This window comes from Amblyomma americanum, chromosome 11, assembly GCF_052857255.1.
Source record: "Amblyomma americanum isolate KBUSLIRL-KWMA chromosome 11, ASM5285725v1, whole genome shotgun sequence".
NCBI classification, from domain to species: Eukaryota; Metazoa; Arthropoda; class Arachnida; order Ixodida; family Ixodidae; genus Amblyomma; species Amblyomma americanum.
This window is the reverse complement of record NC_135507.1, coordinates 18104962-18130123: the sequence shown is the minus strand read 5'-3', so window position 1 is coordinate 18130123 and position 25162 is coordinate 18104962. Positions and strand designations below refer to the sequence as shown.

The 25162-nt window shown below is 43.5% G+C and overlaps 1 protein-coding gene across 2 annotated transcripts in view; it reads left to right on the top strand.

Moving 5' to 3' along the window:
- Klp68D (kinesin-like protein 68D) overlaps window positions 1–25162 on the top strand; it is a 33733-nt gene that overhangs the window by 2215 nt on the left and 6356 nt on the right. For both annotated transcript variants that reach the window (XM_077644117.1, XM_077644118.1), the window contains exons 2-20: window positions 4005–4112; window positions 4221–4306; window positions 4841–4948; window positions 6029–6153; window positions 6855–6979; window positions 7078–7161; window positions 7244–7323; window positions 8323–8392; window positions 10514–10606; window positions 10984–11116; window positions 11238–11325; window positions 11454–11549; window positions 12246–12441; window positions 13523–13720; window positions 14956–15075; window positions 17152–17270; window positions 18082–18198; window positions 19517–19568; window positions 22129–22265. In XM_077644117.1, coding sequence (XP_077500243.1) covers window positions 4092–4112; window positions 4221–4306; window positions 4841–4948; window positions 6029–6153; window positions 6855–6979; window positions 7078–7161; window positions 7244–7323; window positions 8323–8392; window positions 10514–10606; window positions 10984–11116; window positions 11238–11325; window positions 11454–11549; window positions 12246–12441; window positions 13523–13720; window positions 14956–15075; window positions 17152–17270; window positions 18082–18198; window positions 19517–19568; window positions 22129–22265 — 2048 coding nt within the window. In that variant the 5' untranslated portion in view covers window positions 4005–4091. The remainder of the gene's footprint in view (window positions 1–4004; window positions 4113–4220; window positions 4307–4840; window positions 4949–6028; window positions 6154–6854; window positions 6980–7077; window positions 7162–7243; window positions 7324–8322; window positions 8393–10513; window positions 10607–10983; window positions 11117–11237; window positions 11326–11453; window positions 11550–12245; window positions 12442–13522; window positions 13721–14955; window positions 15076–17151; window positions 17271–18081; window positions 18199–19516; window positions 19569–22128; window positions 22266–25162) is intronic.

Below are 25162 nucleotides of genomic sequence, written 5' to 3'. Positions count from 1 at the left end.
TCATCACGCACTGTTTTGGCTATCTTCTTTGAAGGATCCGTCTGGACATATTGCTCGTTGGGTCCTCCGCCTGCAGGAGTACAACATTCATGTCGTTTACCGCTCTGGCCGCAAACATTCTGATGCTTATGCCCTTTCCCGTTCCCCTATTCCGAGTGACCCGTCTCCTCCATCCCTCGCCGCTTACGATTCGTCGTCCCTTGACATCTCAGATATGCCCAAAATGATCTGCCGTAAATGATCTGCCCAAAGTATTAACTTCATCCAAAGCCATCATGTATGCTGATGACACTGCCATTGTTGTTACTGCTCATGATACAGTCGAACTTGAAAACATAGCAAATACAGAACTGGAAAAAATCTCCGACTGGTTTCTCACAAACAAATTAACAATCAATGCTAAGAAAACTAAATACATACTGTTCCACTCAAAGAAAAAATCAATTCTTTCAAGTGATATTACATTAACTATTAACCAGACCCAGCTTGAGTCAACAAATACTTTTACTTACCTTGGAGTCACACTGGATAAACATTTACACTGGCAACATCATATTGAGGCGACTTGCACTAAGATGGCATCCGGTTGTTATGCTCTTCTCCAGACGCGCGAATACTTTGATACCAATATCCTGCGCGTCCTATACTTCACATTAATACATACTCACCTTTCATATTGCATCGAGTCGTGGGGCTGGACGTATAGTACATACCTAGAGCCTATTAAAAAGTTACAAAAGAGAGCACTTAGAATAATTTCATTTTCTAGTTACACTGCACACAGTAAGGCACTATTTACTAAACTACGCGTCTTACCACTCAATTTACTTCGCGAGAAAAGAACTGCTGAATGTGTTTATAAAATAGTAACAAACAACCTTCCGTTTGATATATCAATCTTTAACATCCCGCCACTTTCAACACGGAGCCGCACGTACAGCAATTTTAATTTGCCAGTGAAAAGAAATGTATATGGAGAGCGTCTCCTAGAGTTCACGAGCGCAAAAATTTGGAATAATCTACCACATGACCTAAAGACTGCCTACAACTTTTCCATTGGAATAAAAAATTATTACCTTATAAAGAATGACACACTTTGAATTCATACTTTCATTCTTTTTTTTTTCTAGTCGTCTGATATTATTCGCATGTAGCAGAAACCTGATACCTTGATTTATTTATAGATTTATAAATTGGCGTCTATTCTAAAAGTGTTTTGTGATTAAAAAGTGTGCACTGAAATCATTTTATCCTCCTCTCATGTGTTGTACCCTTGTGATGTTTTGTAAATAGTTAACAACTATTTTCCTCTAGCTTTCTGTGATGCCTTAATTTTTGTGTAAGTTCTATGCGTTTTGTTTGATCTGTAAGTTTTTAGTTTATATAATCTGTAATATATGTGTTTCTTTTGTTGATACTCTTACAAGTGTTGAGAGTGATGTATAGCCTTTTTTTTTTTTACTAACTTGCTTACTTTATTTTGGTATATTGTTGCCTGCATGCTTGTATACATTTTCTCTGTTGGACCCGTTACTAGCCGTTGGCTATGGGTCCGAGCAGTGTTTGCGTACAATTGTAAAGCAACAAAGATCAATGCCGACCGAACAGCGCAAAGCCCCTTGGATTGCCTCCATTATCGCTTTACTGTCTACTTCCCACCTTTCTGTTTCTCGAACTCTCCGGCGCCAAGCTCGCCACTTCGCCATTCGCGATGATCTGCTCTCCCGCCGTAACTACCTTTCAGAGGGGCGGAAATGGCTTCTGGTTATTCCCCGCCACCTGCGCCTGCCTGCGCTCTGACATCTGCGCCGGTTTCCACGCCGATCCCCAGTGTGGTCATGCTGGTGTTGAAAACATATGCACGCTTGCATCGGTGGTACTACTGGCGAGGCATATACCGCTTTATGCGACAATATGTGTACTCTTGCCAAGTTTGCCAATGGCGGAAAACAACGCCTCGCCTTCCCACCTACCCATGCAGCCACTCAGATGCCCTTTCCACCCATTCGACTGCGTTGGGATTGATCTTTACGGTCCCCCCTCCACCAACTCTGGACGGCTGTCGTTATGTCATCATCGCCATCGACCTCCTCACCCGTTATGCGGAAACTACGACGCTGGCATCTGCTTCCGCGTCTGATGTTGCACTTTTCATCCTTCATCACCTCATCCTGTGACATGGCGCACCCAGAGAACTTCTTAGTGATCGCGGCCGCATCTTTCTTTTGGAAGTCGTCGAGACAGTCCTCAAGCAATGTCAAATTATTCATCGCATTACCTCTGCTTACCATGCCCAAACTAACGGCTTAGTTGAGCGTTTCAATCGCACTCTCGCAGTTATGCTCGATAAGTATGTGAACCGCCACCATTCTAATTGGGACAAAATCCTTCCCTTCGTTACATACGCGTACAACACCTCTGTGCAGGCTTCCAATGGGTTCTTGCCCTTTTTCCTCCTCTATGGTAAGGACACTACGTGCACGATGGACACCATCCTTCCTTACCACCCTGACGCTTCCGAGTCCTTGCCACTTTCTCAGGCTGCTCAGTACGCCGAAGAGTGCCGCCGGCTTTCCCGTGCATTGACCACTCAAAATCAGCAACGCCAGCAACTCAGCCGAGACAGCTTCACTACAGCACCCTCCTGTGCTCCAGACTCGCTTGTCTGGCTCTGGGTCCCTTCCTCCATCCCCGGCCTCTGCACAAAACTTCTATCCCACTATAACGGTCCCTACCATGTCATTGAGCAAACTTCGCCGGTTAGCTAGCCTTGAGTCGCCAGGATGGCTCCTTGTTTGCTGGAGGGTGATTGTAATATAGCAGGTCAGCGCTGTCCCAGTGCAGGCAACTGCTGAAGACGAGAAAGGCGGTTGAGTTCAATGCGCGAGACCTGCCTGCGGAACTGCCTTTTTGAACTAACTGGAAGTCACGCTGACGCTGCCTTGATTGCTGCCTTGCTGTTTCCTTCTGCCTTTGCCCAGAACTCCCGAGCCTCCTTACAATATTGACAATTTGACTAAAATTTCAGCTTCTCAGCATTAAACAGTATGCTATGTATGTCTGTGGCTTGCACATTATGGTGTATTGTGACCTGGGAACAAATTGAACCTGGCTTGTATCAAATGATTACTGCGTTAAAATGAGAAAGAGGCTGCATTAGCTAAGCTGGGAAATCCCAGAAAATGAAGTAGTTATCTTTGCTGGTGACCATTGTCACAAGCAAACTGCTATGGCACCAAAGCTGTGCTTTTTATTTGTGGATTTCAGAGGCTACGTCACACTGTTATTCACCTCCAGTTCGTGATCATGGAGTCCTTTTCATCATCAGTGCCATGAGATTTAATCGAGTGATGTGAAAAAAAAATTTTGCATCTTTAAATCTAATTTTGGCAGAAATACTAAATGCCAAACATGAGCATAGCTGCCAAAAAGTCTGTTTTTACTAGGAAAAAAATTTGGGAGGAGTTGTTTGCAGTAATTGGAGTTGGCCTGTATCGATAGTTACGGCATTCTAATGACAAAGAGATCACTCTTACTGAAAACAAAGCTTTTTTCAGGCAGAAAAGACAAAAAAAAAAACTAAATACAGGTTTCACCATTCACTTCAAAGCGGTGGCAACCGGTCCTTCTCAGTGTAGATGTCATGAGTTTGAATCGAGTGATGGGAAAATTTTTAAATGAATTTTCTTAGCCACAAATGTGTGTTTTGTTTCAGGATAAATGTGATCATACCCCGAAAGAGCCAGAGAATCAGTTTTTACTGAGAACAATAATTCGATACAATTTTATGATCAGTGTCAGTTCAAATTTTCTTGAGTTTGTGTAGAGGTGCTGAAGCTTACTGAGTTTTCAGAGAATTAGCGAGGTGAGAAGGAAATTGTTCTTTTGATGCACTAGAGCAGTCTTGTTGGCCCACTCTTTTACTGTGTTTTATTGCCAGCTATATGTGATCATTTGCTGTGCAGTGCTTTACCTTGCCATTTTCTTTGTCGGTTTTCTTTCAGATGCTTCTTCTGTAAGTCCAGCAATATTCTATTTTCCCGAACACTCTACCACGCATGGGCCAGTGACCTTCAGAAACCTGGGAAGAGATGGGCAAAACTGTAGATATGGTGAGTATCTTGACTGTCCTTGCATCTCTGGGCATAGATGCTTGCTTTCATGTTGTTGATGTTGCCTAATTATGAAATGCTTGCTTCTTTTGTGAATTTATCACACAGGCGAGGTCAGCAAAGTCCGAATCTGTCAAAGTTGTTGTCAGATGTCGACCACTTAGTGAGCAGGAAATTGCCGGCGGCCATGAAAGGTGATACTCCCAATCTTGCTTCTTTGCTTCTGTAGAGTTTGGGTGCTTTTGAGTTTGAGTGCTTTTCCAGAAAGTAAAATTGTAATTGGGCTGCTACATGCATTTGTTGCACTTGTGAAAAGCCATGTGAGCTCATTTCTAGAAGATGTATATATTAATGCATATTAATATTAATATCCTTTTTATCGGCTGACTGTGCTTGGATATTACACTTGTACATTGTACAGTGTGGCTGAGTGTCAGCAGACTAAGTGAAATCATTTAGTGGGCAAATAGGAACATACTGTTGAATAGACCATAACTTCAACCTGTGGTTCTGTTTGTGTGTGTGCGTGTGTGCATGTGGGGGGTTGTTTTACCTCCTTATGAGCTCCATTAATGGGGCACATTATTTTACAGCATTCCATAGTGAGCTGATGTAATCACATGTTGCTATAGCTTTTGGCCAACTGTATATGCTGCTTAAGCTTCAAAGTAGCATGCAATGCCCAGAGTAGCTGCACAGTGCCCATGAGTCGCCCTTTGCATACGCAGGATTGTCGACCTCTACCCAGACACTGGAATTGTAACCATACGCAACCCAAAAGCAGGAGACGGTGATTCTTTGAAGCAATACACATTTGATGCAGTCTATGATTGCAAGTAAGTCCTGGTCTTTCTGATCATGTCAGAGAGATGAATACCAGCATAGTGCACCGGGAACTTAGCTTAATATTTCATTCACTGAAGGTACTGAACATCTAGTGTTAAGCTTCATCACATATCCTTCTTGAAGGTGCACTAAAGATGAATCTGAACTCATCTTTTTACTGCGGGAACTAGATCTACACGTTCCGACCATTCTTAGAAACTTCAAATTATTGTCCTGTGTGGCCGATTTTCCTAATTTAGATCGGATTAAATGTCCTGGCTCCTGCCTTTTTTTGAACTCAATGCTCAAGGTAGGAGGAGTCGACTAATGCGTGGAGTGCCTTTCAGCCAGTCCAGTGGTGGCTTCGCTTTCTCTTTAATTTTGTTTTTTAGGTTTCTGTGAATAAATAGTTTGTCGCAGGCAACATAGCCGCAAACTAGGCCCACGAAAAAAAAAATACACGTGGACTATTTGATTTACGTGTCACTCCGCTGATGGCACAGCCACAGGACTAGCTGAAAGGCACTCCACGCATTGGTTGACTCCTCCTGCCTTCAGCATTGAATTAAGAAAAAAGGCGGGAGCCGGGAAATTTAATTCCATTTCAATTAGGGAAATCGGCCGCACATGAAAATAATTCGGAGTTTCTAAGAATGTTCGGAACATGTACATCGAGTTCCCGCAGTGAAAAGACTAATTCAGATTTGTCTTTAGTGCACCTTTAAGAAGCTCACTTCCACACAATTCCTGGAGTACTTTTTTATTTGCTAGACTACTAATGCATGCATATGCTTTTTTACTGCAGTTAGCTGTCTCACCTCGCAGTATGCTTATATTAGTTTTACAGGCTGATAATTGTTTGTATGCATGTGTATGTATGTGCATGTGCATACGTGGCTATGTGGGGTGCTGTAGTCGAGTGCTCTGGATTAAGTTCGACCACCTTGTACAAGACCTTAGCTTATACTTGTATTTTTAACTGGGGATATCTTGATAATAGACTTGGTGCTTTGATGTCCTTTTTTGACCGGACTAGTCAATTCTGGCAATTATGTCAGACATAAAAGCTCTTCTTTTTTTTTTCTGTACAGCTCAAAACAGATGGATCTCTACGATGAGACGTTCAGGCCATTGGTCGACTCTGTGCTGATGGGATTCAATGGCACGATTTTCGCGTATGGCCAGACTGGCACTGGGAAGACGTACACTATGGAAGGTCGTTGCTCTCTCCTGCTGCCATTTTGCTTTTATTATGTTTTAGTACAAGCCTTTGTGGCAACAAAATCAGACCAACCATTGACTAGCTCTCAGCACAGCGATTGTCCATTCCTCATATGTGGGCTTTCCCTAGGTATTAAGTTCCCATTCATGCATTTTTATCTAAGAATAAGTGAAATCTAATCTTACAGTATAATCACCCTAAAAGCAATGCTATCGCTTGATATGGGGCACTAAGTAGAGGTCATATGTGGTAGCCTGGGGAGAATTAGTAGCTGACCTTTTGCATTTGTATTTAGCTATCACCAAATTACTGGACGAATTTTTGGTAACCTTGCTAATCAGTAATGAATCAGTTAAGAATCTCAAGACGAAAATTCCAGTCAGCAGTTATAAATGTCGTAATGCTAGTGATCAAAGTCGTAAATGTACGCGCTTATCTCTGGGGTGATTTGCTGCTTTGAGATTTTTATCTATTTCTACATGAAGTGTACCATTTGTTGCCCTAAAGATGTAAAAGCCATGTGACTGCTCCCAATTCATAGAAGGCATACTTATTCTGTTTTTTCATTTTGTCCTGTGAGCAGGTTCATTTATATGCTTATCCTGTTTGTTTTTTTTTCAGATTTTAATGTCACATTATTGCTCCTCTTATTAAGCTTTTTTTTTTCTTTCTCCATCGTCACTCCCATCGGACAGGCATTGCCAACAACCCAGAGTGCCGGGGTGTCATTCCCAATTCCTTCGAGCACATCTTTAGCCACATCGCGAGATCTCAGAATCAGCAGTACCTTGTCAGGACCTCTTATCTTGAGATTTATCAGGTGAGCTGTTCAAGTGTTGTACTGTTCTGTTGTGCACATACGGCATCAATAAACTGATCCTCCTATGAGCAATATTCACTTCCCATTTCCTGCTGCAGGAGGAGATTAGGGACCTGATCTCAAAAGACCAGTCAAAGAGGCTGGAACTGAAGGAGAGACCTGACACTGGCGTTTATGTTAAGGTAAAAACTCACTTGCAAATGGTAGTGAATATGCTGCAACACGCATCTTGTCTTTATTGTAACTGTCATGTTCACAATGCAGGACTTGTCTTCATTTGTCTGCAAGAGCATCAAGGAGATTGAGCATGTTATGGCAGTTGGAAACCAGAACCGATCCGTAGGGTATGAACACTTCCTGTGACATATTTAGAACATTTCACTGCCTGCTAAGAGCCAAAATAAAGCCTGAGTCTTTGGTGCAGTTAAACTTCTATGTAAAAAAGATCCAATGCTTCAAATCGAACCCAGACTTTGTGGGCTCAGCAAGTAGGTTATGACTTTTCTCAGGCTGCATACTTCCCTAGTCATTCCAGCCCACTACTCTGCTATTTCTTTGAGCATTGTGAGATTAGTTTTCCAGTGGCCTGAGTGTAATTTCTGGAGCCGCAAGACAGCATTTCACTCCTGGTTCAGAACTTCACTCTGTTTCGATATTACTGGCCTCGACCTCACATTTTAAACTTTCAGGCAGTTTTGTTGAGGTACCGGTATGTGTTCCTGAATCGTAAAATGGAAAACCTTTGTCGGCTTGAAGGCATGGTATTTGTCTCTTAATCCAAAACAGTCAACAACATTCGTTCATGCTCATTTTGTGGTGGGTGACCAGCCTTGCAGCAAGCACCTAATTAGCATTTAAGCAGAGATCAGAGCTCGGGTTAGAACTTGTGGCCAGTAGTCTGGGCTCTGTTTAATAAGCCTCCTTCTGATATGACATGCTGGCCCCATTAATTAAAGAAAAACTTCACTTTATTTTCCTTAGGGACCTCTTTTGAGGGTATTACATAAGTGGCAGGTTACAGATTGATAAATAATATTAATAGTAGTCGTTAATACTGAGAAAACTTAAGTGTGAAAGTAACTTGCACATGAAGCTCAATGTTATCACTTTCACCTCTTTGCTTGTTGCTTCTACTCATTGCTGCTAGTATTCTTTGATTCAGCTTATAAATAAGTTAATTTATATGTCTGTCTGATGGAGGCATGCTTTCATATCTGATTTCTACTGAAGTCTGGTTCTGCATCTTTGTGCTTGTCTTTTGTTTCCTATGCAAGCTTCTTGAGTTTGAACGAAGATATTTTTTGGTATTCTGCAGTCGATCATTGTTTTCGTTTTCCTTGCAGGGCTACAAACATGAACTTGCACAGTTCGAGATCGCACGCTATATTCATAATCACCGTGGAGCACAGTGAAGTAAGTCATCTTGCATTGAAGGACTTACTGTTTGTCTGAATTGCCGTCCAGCCCACTTATAATGGCCGCAATTATATAACAAACACTTGCTTAATATGAACGAGGGTGGAGCTGCTGCCAAAATGTGTATTACTGCTATGGCACTGCGTCTCAGATAAAAGAACAACTGTGGCCGCACCACTTGGCTATAACGAACAAGGAGGCACCGTAAACTTCCCCACAGTCTGAAAACATGCGTTTCCCGTCAGTGCTGAGACCAGGAAGGGTTTCCGAGCACCCGTGATCCCACCAAAGACATAGTGTCTGCCATCGAGAAATCAATAAAAATGGAGGCGTTGAAATTGAAGCTAATCGCCGGCCAAGTGCACCCCAAACTTGGAAGCAGAAGCATGGTAAGCGTTAGACAGGGGTAGCATTGAAAGCAAAACTACTGCACACTGCCAGAGATCAGCTAATGGCAGCGAGTTGAGAAGTTCGAATACCAGTCATGTGTCATGCCTGACTAGCACTGCCGGTCACGTGGCATGCATCACCTGCCCAATCGGGTCTCCACCTTCTGCGCTGCCAGAAGGTGCCAGAAAGAAGTCGGTCTTTCTATGTCATCCTTGTGTAGGTAGTCAAGCAGTGCACACAAATCAGTGAAAACTAATATCAGACAGTAGCCAACAGCTTTCAGGTACAGTACTGGTTCCCAACAGGTTTGTATATCTATGGGGCTCTACATCCGTGCAAAGGTTGCTTGGATGAACATAGCAGCTACAGTGAGGTGTCGCTTTGTTTGTGGCGCTTCATGCGGAGGGGACTCTGCTGTACATCTTGAGTGCACATGCGCTGCGATAGCTTCTTTTCTGCATCTTTACAGCTTTGTCGAAAATCGAGACGAGGATGCCGGCGTACCACCAGTTGCCATGAACGCCTCAATTTACTATCAGTATTATAGCGTCTGCAGCAAGTGCAATGTCTCGGCTAGGAGCACATGACTGAGCGTGATAGGGTCTGCTTCGAAAAAACATATGCAAAGCGAACTTTTGAAAGAAATAGACTCCACTTTTGTCTAACTATTTTAGTGCAAAAGCACTACATCACGGGGCCAAACCCAATCGAATCTTGTGGCGTTCCTCACCTTGAGGGTGCAGAAATAAAATAAATATTGCCGCAACTGGATTTCAAACCAGCGGTAGCGCGAACAAATCAGCTTCGCTGGCCACTGCTCAAGAGTACTATGCTATCGTCGCAGCCTCGTGTTAAACTCGTGTTAAACAGCTCGTGTTAAACTGCAGCACACTGTCACGCTATGCATTGCACATTGTCGTCTTCATAAACTACCATCTGTTGCGCGAAGAGATCAGACCAGCTTAACCTTGATTAGAGCTTAACCTGAGTCTAATGCCGTCGGCACACGTGCCGATGATCCAGCAAACCAAAACCACGAGCCAACCAGGCTGAACACATGCTTTAGCACGTCTACTCGGTTTAAATACTTTAAAATCCTGCCACTTGTTTTGGCTTTAAAAGGCCAAGTGCACTTACTACAACCTTCAGATACAACGAATGCAATGTGTGTGACCGTCAAATTCATTATAAGTGGGCCTGTCTGTACATGTTAGTTTCTGTTACAGCAGGGATCTGAAACTAATTTCCTCGTGTGGGCTGCGTTGGCCGATGCGGATAGAGAGAAAGAGCAGCCTATGTTTTATGCCCCTTATAACCATTTAAATTTCTCCGTTGGCTCAGGTGCTGTAAAAGTTGAGCTGTGACCGATAGTTAGGGATAGTGCACAGTTATAAGAGATAACTGCCCCTTAGTACATGCAGAAAATATGTCTGATTGCTGGTGCGAGTAAGACGTGAGCAACCGTGGTGAGCAGCACACTATGATGCAGTGAACAGTGATAAAAAGGTGTGAAGTTGGTAGAATGGAAACCAAGGTGTTACTGGCATAGTGCTTCTGTAATGAAGTTCATGCCAGTGAGCTGTTTAATCAGTGCCTCATGGACCACATATGGTTCGAGTGCCACATGTTTGAGACCCCTGCTAAAGGCTGGTATTGAGGTCTACTGTCAAGCTCATTGCATGTGGGCAAACGTCGCCAAAAATGCACTGTTTCAAATGGTTCCAACAGCTAGGACCAGACGGCAAGCATCACATCCGAGTGGGGAAGCTCAACCTCGTCGACTTGGCTGGCAGCGAGCGGCAAGCCAAGACAGGAACGTCTGTAAGGCACTTGCATATCCAATCTTTGTTCATTTAAGGCTGCTTGTCTTCCACGATCAAATTTGCCCTTTTCATTATTTAATGCATACAGTTGTACAGATTATCTCAGCAAATTGGCTGATACATATAAAGATTGAGCATGCATGAAATTCCTGTTTGATATGTAATTCGCTTTACTTTACAGAAGTTCAGTGTAGTGTTGTGTGTATGATGTGTCAAGACAAAGTAACATTACAGCAGATTGCTGCTTTACTCTATCACTCACTGTTGAATCCTCTTTGCACTTTTGATTTACTTATACATATGATGTGCATTCAATGGTATCTCTATTTCGTTTTGCTAATGATATTTTTATGCTCATTTCTTGTTTGTTGCCAGGGCGACAGACAGAAAGAAGCCATTAAGATCAACCTCTCACTGTCGGCGCTAGGCAACGTCATATCGGCGCTAGTCGACGGCAAAAGTTCTCATGTGCCTTACAGGGACTCCAAGCTGACACGGCTGTTGCAAGGTTATTGTTGATCTGATTATTCTCACTGCTGACGCTTCACCACTGTTTGTTTTTTTCGATTTGTTCATTTCATTAACCAATGCTCCTGCATGTTGTGCTTTTGGTCACCCACTCTGACCAGACTCCCTAGGGGGCAATGCGAAAACCATCATGGTGGCCAACATTGGACCAGCAAGCTACAACTACGAGGAGACCCTGACTACACTAAGGTACGATGATCCAGTTTTGCCACATTGAATCAGGGATGCTTAACTGCTGTTCTTAAAAACATCTGCACCCTCACATCTGAATGCTTCGAATGTCTTTTTTCTCTGTCTTTAATCGTGACTTGAAACAGGTACGCCAACAGGGCAAAGAACATCAGGAACAGGCCTCGAGTGAACGAAGACCCAAAGGACGCACTGCTAAGAGAATTTCAGCAAGAGATATCAAGGTGAGTTCGTGTAGAGGTGATGTGCTTTTGTAACCTTCAAGGTCTATGAGCGACATTTAGCACTGCATTACTTTTCGCATCAGCAATGCTGCTTACTTTTTCTCTTGTGAAACAGCATTGCAATGATAAAGTTAACGAAGCAACTAGATTGGTTCCTCATGCCTCCTCTTCCTATTATGTTTCTTTTGTGGGGAAGGAAGAGTGATTATGCTTGGTAGGATGATAAAGGATTGGCACTGCTGTGTCTGTTGTGATGTGAGCAGATTTAATGTTTTTGAAATGTTACATTAAAACTGCATTAACAATAGAAGTGCAGCCTTTACTTATTTCTATGTTTATCAGTGACGGCACATCACTCAAGATTGACACACTTACCCAGGTGTGAATGTGCATAGTGTATGTTGAACAGAGAAGTTATGGCTTCACTGAAGTTAGCAGTAAAGCCACAGGCCTTTGTGATTTCATAAACTTATTTTTTTAGCAGGCATCTGCTGCTCCCTTAAATATTTTTAGTCTGAAATCCTGGCATATTGGCGGTTGTAAATGACGTGAACTGATTTGCCTTTGCTTTTTTAATTCCTTAGCTGACTTTCAAAAGAATAGGGCTTTTAGCGCAGTAGAGAAACCATGATGTGTAAGACCTCTTGCACGAGATTCACCTCGCAGTACAATAATTTTAAACATGTGGTGCAACAGGTTGAAGGCCCAGCTGGCAGCCCGGGACACCAAGAGGAAAAAAAAACGACCTTCGTCCAAGGAGGTGTCGCCAGGGTCAGACGAAGTGGGCGATGGAGACACGGACGACGACCGTGCCTGTTCTCCGTCCTCACAGCAGCTGATACTAGACGAGGAGAGGGTGGCCATCATGAACGACCACAGCCTCATAGCAGAGGCAAGTTGCTTTCCACCTGTTTTCATTTCTTGTTTATAATTCTCAAGCTATAGTTCACATACCGTGATGCCTTACTGATACGATTGAAACTCCACAAAGGTCAAAGCGCCTGCTCCTGGAGCTCCAAGCATAATTGACAAGGCTGCAGTATGCCATCGCCGGCTGCAACGGGAATCAGTGGAGCCCTGATCATAGGGGCACAAGCATGATCATTGTTTGTCGCTTTGGGAAGTTAAACCCCTATAAACCAAACCAAACCAAACTATTTGTATCATATTAATGCAATAGCAGGGTTCCGTTCAGCCGCATCCCCGGCATCGTCGACGTGACAAGAAAAGCAGGTAGGCCACCTGCCACTCGGGTTGCGTGAGCTTGTGACATCATCACAACTTGTGCACCGTGGCAAGTGGCAGTGAATTTAATGAATGGCCGCGAGAGGTTGCTCGGGAAGAGGAGCCTGGGCCTCACAAACTGGGCGCATCGCTTAAACGCTGCACCACTCCGTCAGGAGTGGTATGAAGACTCCCCGCGATCTATGAATGTAAAGTAGAGAATGACCAATTCCGCATATACTGGGCATGTAGACAGAACCTCGGAACATCTGGTTATCTTCCACTTTTTGTTTTGTGTTTTGTAGAGGGGTGGTACTATCGGGGACAATTATCTCCGAAACATGTGAGCAGCAAATGAAGCCAATAGCTCTGCTCTTATACAGTTATCCAAGATCACATTTGTGAACGTGATAGTTGGACTCTAGTGCTGTAACATGTGGTAGCGGAACAAGGTGATCGTTGAAAGACATATAGCCCATGCATCTATGTTGCTTTTCTTGTTTCTGGGAGTGTTTTGTCTTTGATAGTTCGTAAGACGCATCCATATCATGCAAATGTCCCTAAATGCATGTGTATATGTGTATGTTGCATGTTTGATTTGTGTGCGATTGTTGCCATGCAGACTAACCTATCAGGTGTGTGGCCTGGCAAAGCTGCTCAGTAAACATTAAGAATTCTCTCTCTCTCTTGAAATGAGATTGGTTGCCTCATCAGCATTTAAATGACTCGGCATGACTTTTAATGTGCAGGAGCGGGAGCGCCTTCTGGGTGAGGTGCAGAAGCGCCAGGAGCAGCTACTGCGCGAGCAAGAGGCAGCTGACAAGCTGTCCCTGAAGGTGCGGGCCATGGAGAGTAAGCTGCTGTCGGGCGGCAAGAACATCGTCGACCACACCAACGAGCAGCAGCGTGCCCTGGAGCAGCGGCGCCAGGAGATCGCTGAGCAGAAGGTGCAGTGGTGTCTTCTTTTGTTTTTCATTGGCAAGGGTTAAAGAAAGCATGGACCACTACAGAGGGACACCATTAGCATTGATGGCGTCTGCTTTACTGATCTTGTCCATGTTACCAATGAAATCTAACACACTTCCAACTTTCCATTTTAACGCAATAGCGTTAAGGCTCCTGTTCTGCAGAAAATGTGGTGTCGTCAGTGTTGTGAGTGAAAAATCCCCGGAGAAGCAACCAGGTGGGCCACCCAAGTCACGTGACCTTGTGTTGACATCACAACCTGCCCACCGGACTGAGAGCAGATTCACCACAGTGGTTGGCAACCTGGAAGAGCAACCTGGGTTGCACAAGCCCCACGGGTGGCAGCACCTGCCATCGCAGGGCAGTGGCGCATTGCTTAATTGCTCCACCTCTGCACGAGGAGCGGTACGATGACTCCCACAGATCTCTAAATGTAGAGTCGAGAAAGATCAGTTCCGCATATATGGGTATTAATTAACCAATTAAGCTATCATGTCATACCCTTAAAACAGAGTGTCCCTTCCAATTTTTGTCTTATATTGACTTGAAGCCTGGCTGTCCAGCCATCATTGCAGCTAACAGCCAGCTTATAGGAGTGAAGATGCTAAAACATTGGAAAAGCCGGCTGATGTGGCTGATGGGTCAGGTAAAAAATGCGGTGATGAGGCTAGGAAATTCACTGGGAGGTGAGGCAGTTAACATAACGCAGTTAACATAACGAAGGTGATGGTGATGACTACTACTCGTTTGCATCCACCTGAATGCAACCATACAGATACGAACGGTGATGACGGTGGATAGCCTTGAAAAGGCAGCTTCCAGTGACTGATCAGGAGGATCTTCCTGATGCCCTTGAGCAATTGCAGAGTGAGCCCTTAAAATGCAAATTTTAATTCACCCATAGTGAAGTGTAGCCTGCCTTAGTCCAGAGTGTATTCCTAATCTCCTTTTGAAATTAAGAGCACATATTTGTCAGCAAGCCTGTCGGAATGCAAGGTGGCTTTGTATGTCAATGTTCGACTGCTTATTTGTGCAATTATGCATCTAACCCCGTGTTGTCCCGTTCTGGTATTTCTTGATTGCAATCTCAAGTTAACACAGTACCATATTTTCTGGTGCTTTGTGCACATATAGGCATTGAACAATTGCATATAGGCTATTGCACAAAATTTTCTCATGGATCGTATGCTACAGTGTTTTTGTCTTCTGCATGCAGAGGCGAGAGCGAGAGATGCAGCAGCAACTGGAACAGCAAGAGGAGGGCACCTCGGAGATAAAAGAGACATACACATCTCTCCAGCAGGAAGTGGACATCAAGACCAAGAAGCTCAGAAAGGTCGGAAGCTCTCAGACACCTGCTTTGATGAAGCTGCGATTTTTTGCCACTTTGCAAGCATCATTATTTTTATACAGTTGACCCTCGTTACAGTGAATAGGCAAAAAAAACGTAAAATAGTTCCATATAGCCGAAATTCTTAATAATATTTCGTCAGAAATGTGTGCAAGAGCAGCGCAGTTTAATCAGTGATGAGATGACAACTCAGGTAATGAGTACACTAAAGAAAGGGGAGACCTTTTTTAAGCTTCTAGCTCAGTTTCGAAGGCGCTTGCAGCGATTCTGGAGGACGCAAAAAACCAAGTGTTTGTTAGGCTGGCTTCCCCGCACAGCACAACCAGCGCTCTACAGCAGCAGGCCAGTGCCAGCGAGGGTGGCTTCCCCGCATCATTACTGTGTCACATGGAAAATGGCTTGTCAGAGAGAAAGCTGTCGCTGCTTTCACCACTTCCGTGACAGCCGTCTTGAGCATAGGGTGGTTACTGCAAGGCTACAACCATCTATGCCGCTTCTTCAGGGATGCTGTCGACAATTGCAGAATAAGAACTCTAGCGCGAAATAAAAGTGCAAGCATTGGTGCAAACACTTGCCGCACCACCACCATTCACTTCTGGAATGCAGCGAAGCCTGCCATCCGAGCGGGCACAGCGTGTCGCTAGAGTGTTTGATATATCCGTTTTAGGGCCAGCCATGTTTTATATATACAGTAAAAATTACGTTTTGCTCAAAATATCGAGGAAGAGTTTGACATGGCAAAAAATTCGTAATAATGGTGTTTGTTACATTGAGGTTTGACTTTAATTTCAGCGAGAGCAGTCCAGCTTTCATGAGCTTATTAGTGCTACAGTGCTGCCTGCACATTATAGTGCTGCCTGCACATCACTGATGCGCAATCGTCAGTCACGCAGTACGCACTGTGTCGCATGGTCCGCACATTGCTGACGTCACAAGTGAGTGGTGATGTGCGGGTGTAAATAATTCCTGTCAGCTGTAAACAGATCCACACAAAATGCTTTTCCCATTCTTCTCCACACTGATTTTGTTCATCTCTCGGTGATGCAAATTTCGGATGATGCGAATATTTCTTGTGACCCCGTGAGATTCGTATTATCAAGAACCTATTGTGTTGCCGCCTGAGGCCATTTTCACTAGCAAACTGCGATGACGTCCAGTGGATTTTGTTTGCAGATCTCCGAAGCTAGTTTACATTGCTGCCCACATAACCAGCAATATCGGAGTCCCTAATTCTCTCCACATAATCGTAAACATGACAACTTTTTAGTAGTCGTGGGTTTGGATCCTGCCGGTGGCATGTGGGTGTTTTTTCTTCTGGTTTATAATTAGTTATCTTAAAAAGTAATAATAATTACTATATTCATACCCCATTGATGAACAGAAGAAAAAAATCCCCTATGTTTCTTGGTTTCTTTGACTGTTGGCTTCCTTCATGTATGTCATAATGAGCCCCTCGTTTCCCTTTCCTTGTCTGCTCAACTTTGAATCAAGTGAATGAAGAAAATAAGATTCCATTTTTCAACTTCGCACTTTGCAGCAGTAAATAAGTCTTTTTGCTGCCAAACAAATGTAAGGGTAATGGAGTGGATTCCATGAGAAGGCAAGCATGCAGGGTGTGGCAGAAAGTTAGGTGGGCGGATGAGGTAAAGAAGTTTTCAGGGATACGGTGGCTTCAGCTGCCAAAGGACAGGGTTGATTGGAGAGACATGAGAGGCCTTTGCCATGCAGTGGGTGTAGTCAGGCTGATGATGGAAATGTAAGCAGAGTCACAACAAATCCTAACGATCAGATTTTACTATTAACCAAAGTTAGTTATCGGCGGTCTCTCTTTTATACGGTACTACTTATTTTTAATGTATGCGAAAAAAATCTACCAGGGGGGGCGGCAAAGGGGGGGCGGCTGTAAAGAAAAGTTTACGTTGTGTTTTAGTTTTGTTATTTCTAGCCTGTGCTGCTCCAAGTGAGGGGGCGAACATATTGTGTAATTTCATTTATGTGTAGTTTCTAATCACCTGATTGCCTCTTTCTCTTTTGTTGTTATGTGGGGGAAAAAAAAAACAGCTTTTTGCCAAGCTGCAGTCGGTGAAGACGGAAATACAGGACCTCCAGGAGGAGCATTCGAAAGAACGACGTGACCTCGAGCAGACTCAGAACGAGCTCACCAAGGAACTCAAGCTCAAGTAAGCATTGAGTCATGGCAACGCAAGATAAGAACGTTTTAGAGATGTGCGGACACAAAAGTTTCAGATGTGAGATATCTGCACAGCTTTGTTTCGTTAATTCTTAGGTGCCGTCGACCAGGCATTGTAGTACCGTATATACTCGCTAATGAACCCATTAATGAACCCGCTTTTTTCCAGAAAAGCTGACATCAGTTTCGGGGGAGGGTTCATTGCGCGGGAAAAAAAGTTTCAACAGATCTTTTTGGAGGGGTCGAGATTTCATATCATACCTCCGTCCGTCCTTCCGTCATCAACAAACGCAAACTGTCAGATGCGTTTGTGCCACTGGTGTTTAGCACCGTTCACTTTGACGCGATCCGGCAATTTTTTGGTAGCCGGTGGTGGCCGGTCAATCGCGGCGAGACAACGTGAACATGCTGAACCCCGGCCCTGAAGGTCAGGCACGCGTATTTTACGCGAGGTTAAAAGAACACACAGGACAGTGATGAGTGCAAATGCTTACAGCACACAACGTCCTGGCACTCTGCCAAGTTCTCCGAGCCTTGTTGATTGCAACCACTGCTACAACATTGCTTAAGGAACCTTTTCTCAAGCTGGCAGAGGGATGTCATTTGTTGTACAGCAGGGTCTTTCTTGTACACGTTTATTTAGTCTGAACTATGGATTCCTTCTAAGTCTCGGTGTCCGTGCCACTGTCTGCTGCTTTTAGTGCGCTAACTTCCTTCATGCAAGTATTTTGCCTCAATCTTTTCTTTAGTTCTAGATGTCTGCTAGAATTCTATACCTGTCCTGTGCTTTTTGGATCCAGGTACCTCATAATTGAAAACTTCATCCCACCCGAGGAGAAAGTCAAGATCCTGTCGCGGGTTGTCTACGATGAAGATGAGGATCAGTGGTCTTTGCTGCCGCTCTCTGAAGTGCCGGGGTATGTTTGAGCCTTTTTTTTTTATGCTAACATTTAGATCGCCTTTTTACTTTGCGGCTGATTTTTCAGCATCACCTTTTGAACTAGTTTGCACTGAAGCCTTGCAAAAAAATTTTGAGCAGCAAACATAAAGGGATCCTGAGGGCATGAAGTTGGCCTAAATCGGTTGAGATTGCTGTGTTACTATTACAAAGAAGCTACTTTCAAAGGAAATGGAGGTCTATATAAGTTAGAAAACATTTATCGTTAATCGTTTTATGAGTACATTGTCAAATATATTGAAAAATTGAACAAATCTTATTTTTTGAAAGCCGTCGCGGTGGCTCAGTGGTTATGGCGCTCGGCTACTGACCCAAAAGACGCGGGTTCGATCCAGGTCGCAGCGTCTACTTTCAATGGAGGGGAAATTCTGGAGGCCCGTGTACTGTGCGATGTCAGTGCACATTAAAGAACCCCAGTCGGTCGAAATTTCCGGAGCCCTTCACTGCGGCGTCCCTCATAGCTTGAGTCGCTTTGGGATGTTGAACCCTCATAAACCATAAACTAATCTTATTTTTGGAAGCCCTGGTGACACTGTTCGAGACTGTCATTTATTACATCCACTATGGCAATAGCTCAGCCTGCTGCTCTTCGTTCTTTCTTTATTTGCTTTTGAAGCTTCAGAATATTTGTGAGATTAGTATTTCACCAAATGGACTGTGTAAAGCTTATTGCTTAAACTGAGTGCTAGTATAAGTAGAATCTCAATGATACAATAATGATTGATGTGAACTTCAGGATGATACGAATTTGCAAAATCCCCTTGCCAGAGTGCATTGTTTACAGTGGACAGAATATGAATTTTGGATGGTCCAAACACTGTCTTGCCACTATGGATTAATACGAACGTGCAAGCCGCAACTACAGCTAGTATAGCACCGCCCTCACGTTGCCAACGTTACGACCACCGGTCGCACGGCCCACATATGCCAACATCACGAGTGAGCAATGACGCGTGGCCATAATAAATTCCATCAGCTGTAAACAGATCTCCATGAAAGCATTTCCGGTACTTCTGCATATGAATTTTGTTAGTTTTTGACTATTTTAATGTCGGATGACGTGAACATTTTCCACGACCCCACGAGATTCGTATCATCGAGGTTCTACTGTAGGTTTTCTGGAGAAGGCCTACTTTTTGATATATTTTTTGAACTTGTGAAATAATCTGCACCATGTTTTTGGACATAAACAAAAATGTTTGCATTTTGATTGCATTAACAAACTGCAAGTTCTGCTAGCTGCGCTTTCCCTCTAATTTTTTGTTTCTACTTTTCAGGGCTATGGAGCCACTGAGACCACCTTCAGCCAAGTCAAGCCTCAAGTCCAAGGTAAAGCCATGCGTTTAGATGCACTGCATGCCTTCTACTATATAAATGCTAAAAAGACTGTGTTTTATAGTGGCAACTTAAGCATGACAGCTGTTGTTATTTTGTAATGCATACCACAATATGATTTAAAGTCTGAAAAAAGCACAGAATATAGTAGGAGTTCTTTTTTAGTTCCTGTATTTTTGCCATCTTTCGCTGTGGCCTCTTGCAAAGTCTTGTTTTAATTTTACTTTGAAGGAGTTCATAAAAAATTCACGTTCTTGTTCTTCTGTGAACTGTCTCATTTTTATGTGTGGTCGCTATAGTCAATAATTGTTTTTTCCTCTTTACCTTGTCATTTATCCATTTTATCTTTGTGTTCTTTGCCTTGGATCTTTCAGCATAGTGCGTCTTCAAATTCATGTATGCTGGCCTGGCGTTCTGTTCATGCAGGTTCAGTTTTTGACACCTTCTTGCCATCGCGTTTCTTGTGCTATCATCAATTTTCTGGTAAATGTTGGCTCTAATGCTGGCAGATTTGTTGAGAAACAAACACAATAGATACCCAGTCAAAAATTATCATTTGTAACATTCAAAAATAGTTGGACCAAAATGAAAACTAATTACATGCAGCTGGGTTCCACTTGGTTGTAGTTTCGATTTTAAAATTAAAAATTGGTCTCTCTTGACTTAATTCACATGAAGGTGGACAGAGGACGTCGGTCTCCAGTACTGACCACCTTGCTGATGCTATTCTTTCTCTGTTACTGACCCGAAAGACGCGGGTTCGATCCCGGCCGTGGCGGTTGAATTTTTATGGAGGTGAAATTCTAGAGGCCCGTGTACTGTGCATTTGTGCATGTGTGTCTGTGCATTTTAAAGAACCTCAGGTGGTTGAAATTTCCAGAGCTCTTCACTATGGCATCCCTCATAGCTTGAGTCACTTTGGTACGATAAACCAGCCTAAGCCAAACCTAAACCATCGTTCTCTGTCACTCTGTATACGTCCATGTCAGCATCCTCTATTCAGTCATAGGGGGGCTTTTGAATACATGTTAAACTCCACAAATTGTTTTGGCTGTATACAACACTGCAGCCATTTTACTTAGTAAAACTGGCCTTAATTTATTACTACTACTGAATTTTTATATTTACTGTATATACATGGATAAGCGGGTAGAAGCCAGCTTCTCTTCACAAGTGACCTCCTTCACCACGGCTGTCAGACTGGTTTTGGGGGAAGAAATTATGTGCAGCGCTGGAGAGTTCTGCATTCTGAGAAGTGCCGCTTGCTCTGCAGCCAAGGTTAAGCAGGAAAGGGAAAGAGACAGTCCTTTGTCCCCACGCCGTGGGGAGTGAATAATTGATGTCCGGAACTATAGGCGCATGCAAGGCATAAGGCTTACAATAGAAATCTCCAACGTTGCACCCAACTTCTGCCCACAGGAGGAGCTGTGCCGCCATAGTGTTTTTGCTTTGCTGGCAAGCTGACTTCTATACTACTGCAACCCGCCTATATAACGCGATCATGAATGTAATGTAAGTGGGCAGTTTGATACATATTCCACGAAAAAGAAAAAAAAAGTGTTACGACTATAACGCGACCATAGGTTATTCAAGCACACTACACCTAAGTTGCGGAGGGCTTGGTAAAAAAATGGCAAGAGCTGGCTGAAATATCGAAGCAGCAGATATGTTAGTATTATTTCAAAGGCAACACTTGAGAAATTCGCACATCATCAACTGCAGCAAAGCCTCCAATGCATTAACGCGTGCAGTCCTGTACGCAGCAGCGGCTGCCTTCATCACAACGTTGCCACTGCTACGAGCACCGTGCTGCCCAGTCCCTACTCCACTCAACTCTTTTAGTGCATCTTTCTCAGGGGCCCATGCCGGCTTCTTTACACGTTCATACCACCCTTTAATTTCTCTGTAAGCGCCGCACAGTCCCAAGTACATACATCAAAAAGTTGACTTCTCATATCAACTTGTGAGTCTGGTGGTGAAGGCCACTAAAGCAATCTTGAGGAGCAGCGAGAAAAAAAGTTTGTGTTATGTCTGTACTTTTAATCCAAATAAACGCGAGTTGTTCTCTAAAACTGATGTAGTGAGTTAAAAAAGTGGTAGGAATTTAATGCAGTTAAACCGTGTAGATGTGCGAAAGCATGTGTTCATTCTTCGCCTCTTCTTTTTACTATCTGAATGTGCACTCAACCGCGTTTCTCGCTATTTGTCCCTACACCCTCTCCATTTGGTGGCAGCTGGCACGATGTCCTTTTCCTACTGGCTACAGCTGGCGTACGCTCCTTCGAACTTACCCGAGCTTCCTCCCATTGCCTGCAACTTGCGCGACGTTCCTCCAAACTAACCCGAGCTTACCACAGTTACTCCAAGGCTTCACACAAAATTCTTGATCGAGTTTTACCATGTTAAGTAGTGATTTCACACTAAAAAACTTAAATTATAGTCATGGATACGGTATGTATTCTGTCCACCTTTTGTTTTTTAAACTTTGTATACATTTTTTTTTTTTCGAGACTTGCACAAGTCAGCTTACTTTGTTGGTGTAATGTGTATGCAGGGCGAGCACATCCTCCAGGTAGAGCTGGACATGCCCGTCCGAACGACGCGAGACTACGACGCGCCGGCCATGTCTCCTCATCTCAGGGCTGTCTTGGACGACGCTTTGAGAGAAGAAGATTTGGACATTGATGCCAGGTGGGCAAAGTCAGAACTTAGGGAAACTGAATTCCCAAGCATACATCCCACTCTCACATTTCTGATTCCATCTGCGGTGGCATATTTCCATTGGTTGGTTTCTGATGCTTTCCACATACCAGCGGAAGGACCTGAAATTCCTGGAAATGTCAATCCTTGAACTACTTTCGATTGAATATATTAGCCATGCTGTGAAGGTTTTCCTTTGCTGTTATGATTTTGAAAACCTAGTCTCAAAAAGCTACCCTGCTTAGTTCGGAATTTGTTTGCAGCCCTGTGGATGTTGACAGTGACAAGGTTTGCTCTTGGAAACACCTCCAGCCAGGAATGCACTGATGTTCAATTAATTTAGTTCACATGTTGATTCTGTGGTGTACTTACTGCTTCCTTATTCACTAATAATATTATGACAAGAATAACCCCATGGTTTAACTGCTTTTTCTCACTATGCGGATAATGTGCGATAGTTATCGACGAAGTAAGCCTCATAACTGTAGTGACTTGATGAAACAAGGGAAGCACATGTGCATTATGTGAGGTGCGGTTTCTTAGTACCTAACTATTTGTACCCCAATGTAGCATCATGAATTCCAAGTTTGTCCTTTCTTAATAATAGCCTGATTGGCAGTGATGTTTCAGGCTGTAACTGAAAATTCCCTCATTTAAACTCGAAATTTCCTATTTCACACAATTTTTCCTTGCAGCAGGCAAAAACTGAAGTCAGTTTGGAAAAAGTGAGACAATTTCAGTTGTTAAAATTCCCTCAAGCTCTGTAAATATTTCCATTTCACCACATTTTATCCTTCGGATTTCATGCAGAAGGCAGAATTCCCCAAATAGAACATGACTGCTGCCTGGACACATCATGGTTGAGAAAATATGCTCAGTTTTCTCAACAGACTTTAAGGAGCGAACGAAAAAAATCTGAAGTAGGGAAACACTGGGAGCTGTATGGCAGTGGGTGAAGTGGGGCGGTCAATTTCATTCTTTGTGAGTAGCCTTGGCAAGTTGACAAATAGCCAAATACTGACAGCCCTGTTTGAAATGGCTGACAGGAATGGTGCGAAAAACTTTTTTTTGAAAAACATTTGTGATTTCAGCTCTTGAAAGTAAATACTTGTCAGTAACTTTGCTTGATGCTCAACTAAAAACCAACTGATAAAAGTAAGCAGTATTGTAGCATCAGAAATGAGGTCTATCAATGTGTTTTAGGGTACCAAAATATTATGCGCAGCTGCAATATGTTGGCAGGGAATGCCATCGTCTTGTTTGCAACGCAATTGGGAGGAGTGGGGTGATAAAGTGGAGGGAAGAAGGAGGACGCTGTCCTTTCCCATTTCTTGGCCTCGCATGGCAGTAAAGTCAGATGACTTTTGGAGTGAAAAGCTCTACTTTTCGCACGCAAAGCTGAAGGTCAAATGACGCTTAGATTTGACCTCTAACTGGAGGCTCGCCGCAGGTGTGGCTATGACGTTATACCACATGACTTGTCGCAGCTGTTGCCGTTTGTTCTGCCGCTGCATCGACTGCTGCTCTGACCGCTCGTTCTCGCCAGTTGTGTCACGTGACTAACCACGTGATTTACTCTTGCTGAATAAAAGGCAGCGCTCGCCGCTTATGTGGTACCGCTGCTGTACAGCGCTGCACTGTGCCAAAGCTAAACTGTGTCTAACCATGCTTAATTGAGCTTTCTCTCCATATAACCTGGCTGAGCCGGGTTGAGCCACAGGCAATTTTTTTTGCGACCACAGTTGAAAGTGTGAACAATTTTGAAGCAGCTGTGAGGTTGATTAAAAATTCCAGTGGCGATTACTCTACTGGTAATGTGCAAAATCAGCGCCGGCTGGCATGTAGCATGTGATAATGATTATGCACAGAAAGATGCAGCCTGTGTGGGATGCACATGCTGCGTCCCTGCCCCTCTGCTCTGGGTCATGTAGATACGGAATGACGATGAAAACAGACATGCCTTTCCTATTAACCTTTGCCCTGTTTGTTTGGGGAAAGGGGGAACAAGGCACAAGGCACGGGCTATGTGCTGCTCAAGGTGGACCCCCGTTAAGTGGCACCTTGTGCGGGCTATCCCCCACCCCGCCTGCCCCCTTCCTTTCGGTCATGCTCGGCTGCATGGACATTTTTTGACTACTGCGAAGATGACAATGGCCGACGTGAAATCTTTGATCTGGAGCCTTCACATTAACAGCTACTACTGCAGTAAAAATAGGAAAGCAGAAACACCCACTTATGGTCCTAGGAAGTTGTCAATATCTTGCAGAATAGAAAACAGCATCTTCTAGTTGCCACAACCAGAGTAAAATGTGGAGGAATAAAATGACTGGAGTCAAGCTTCACAATTCACATAAGCTTTAATGCGTGTAGTGGGAGTTAACAGAATATTTGTTTTTTTCTCTCGTGTTGCGTTCATCCTTTTGCATGTCTTAGACCTCCCACCTGAGTGATTGGAATGGGACAAAAATTTGCACATGAGAAATAATTTTTTCAGGTATTTCTCTTTAAGTTAGGCCATGACACTTTTTACTTATTGTGGATGTTACATGTCTTCACATCTATGGCTTTAACTTGTTTTTGTGCGCCAAATGTAGAGGAACGAAAGTTATTTTATAGAAACTATCCCATTGCTCTCGGCTTTCCTTTAAGTTCAAAGCAAAGCTTGAAACACTGTAGAACTTCTTACGAGGCTTCAAAACTCACACTGAAAAAAGGTTTCCAGTGCAACACTGGCAGCCTTGGTGCAGAAACTTGTTGACCTACTCTTGACAGTTGAGCAAGAAGTTTATGGTCTTTCTTTCTTTTCATTCGTATTTTTTTTCTGCTGGTAATGCTGATTTTTTGTGCAAACCAGCGACATTGGGATTGCTGTGCTGGAAATGCTCATG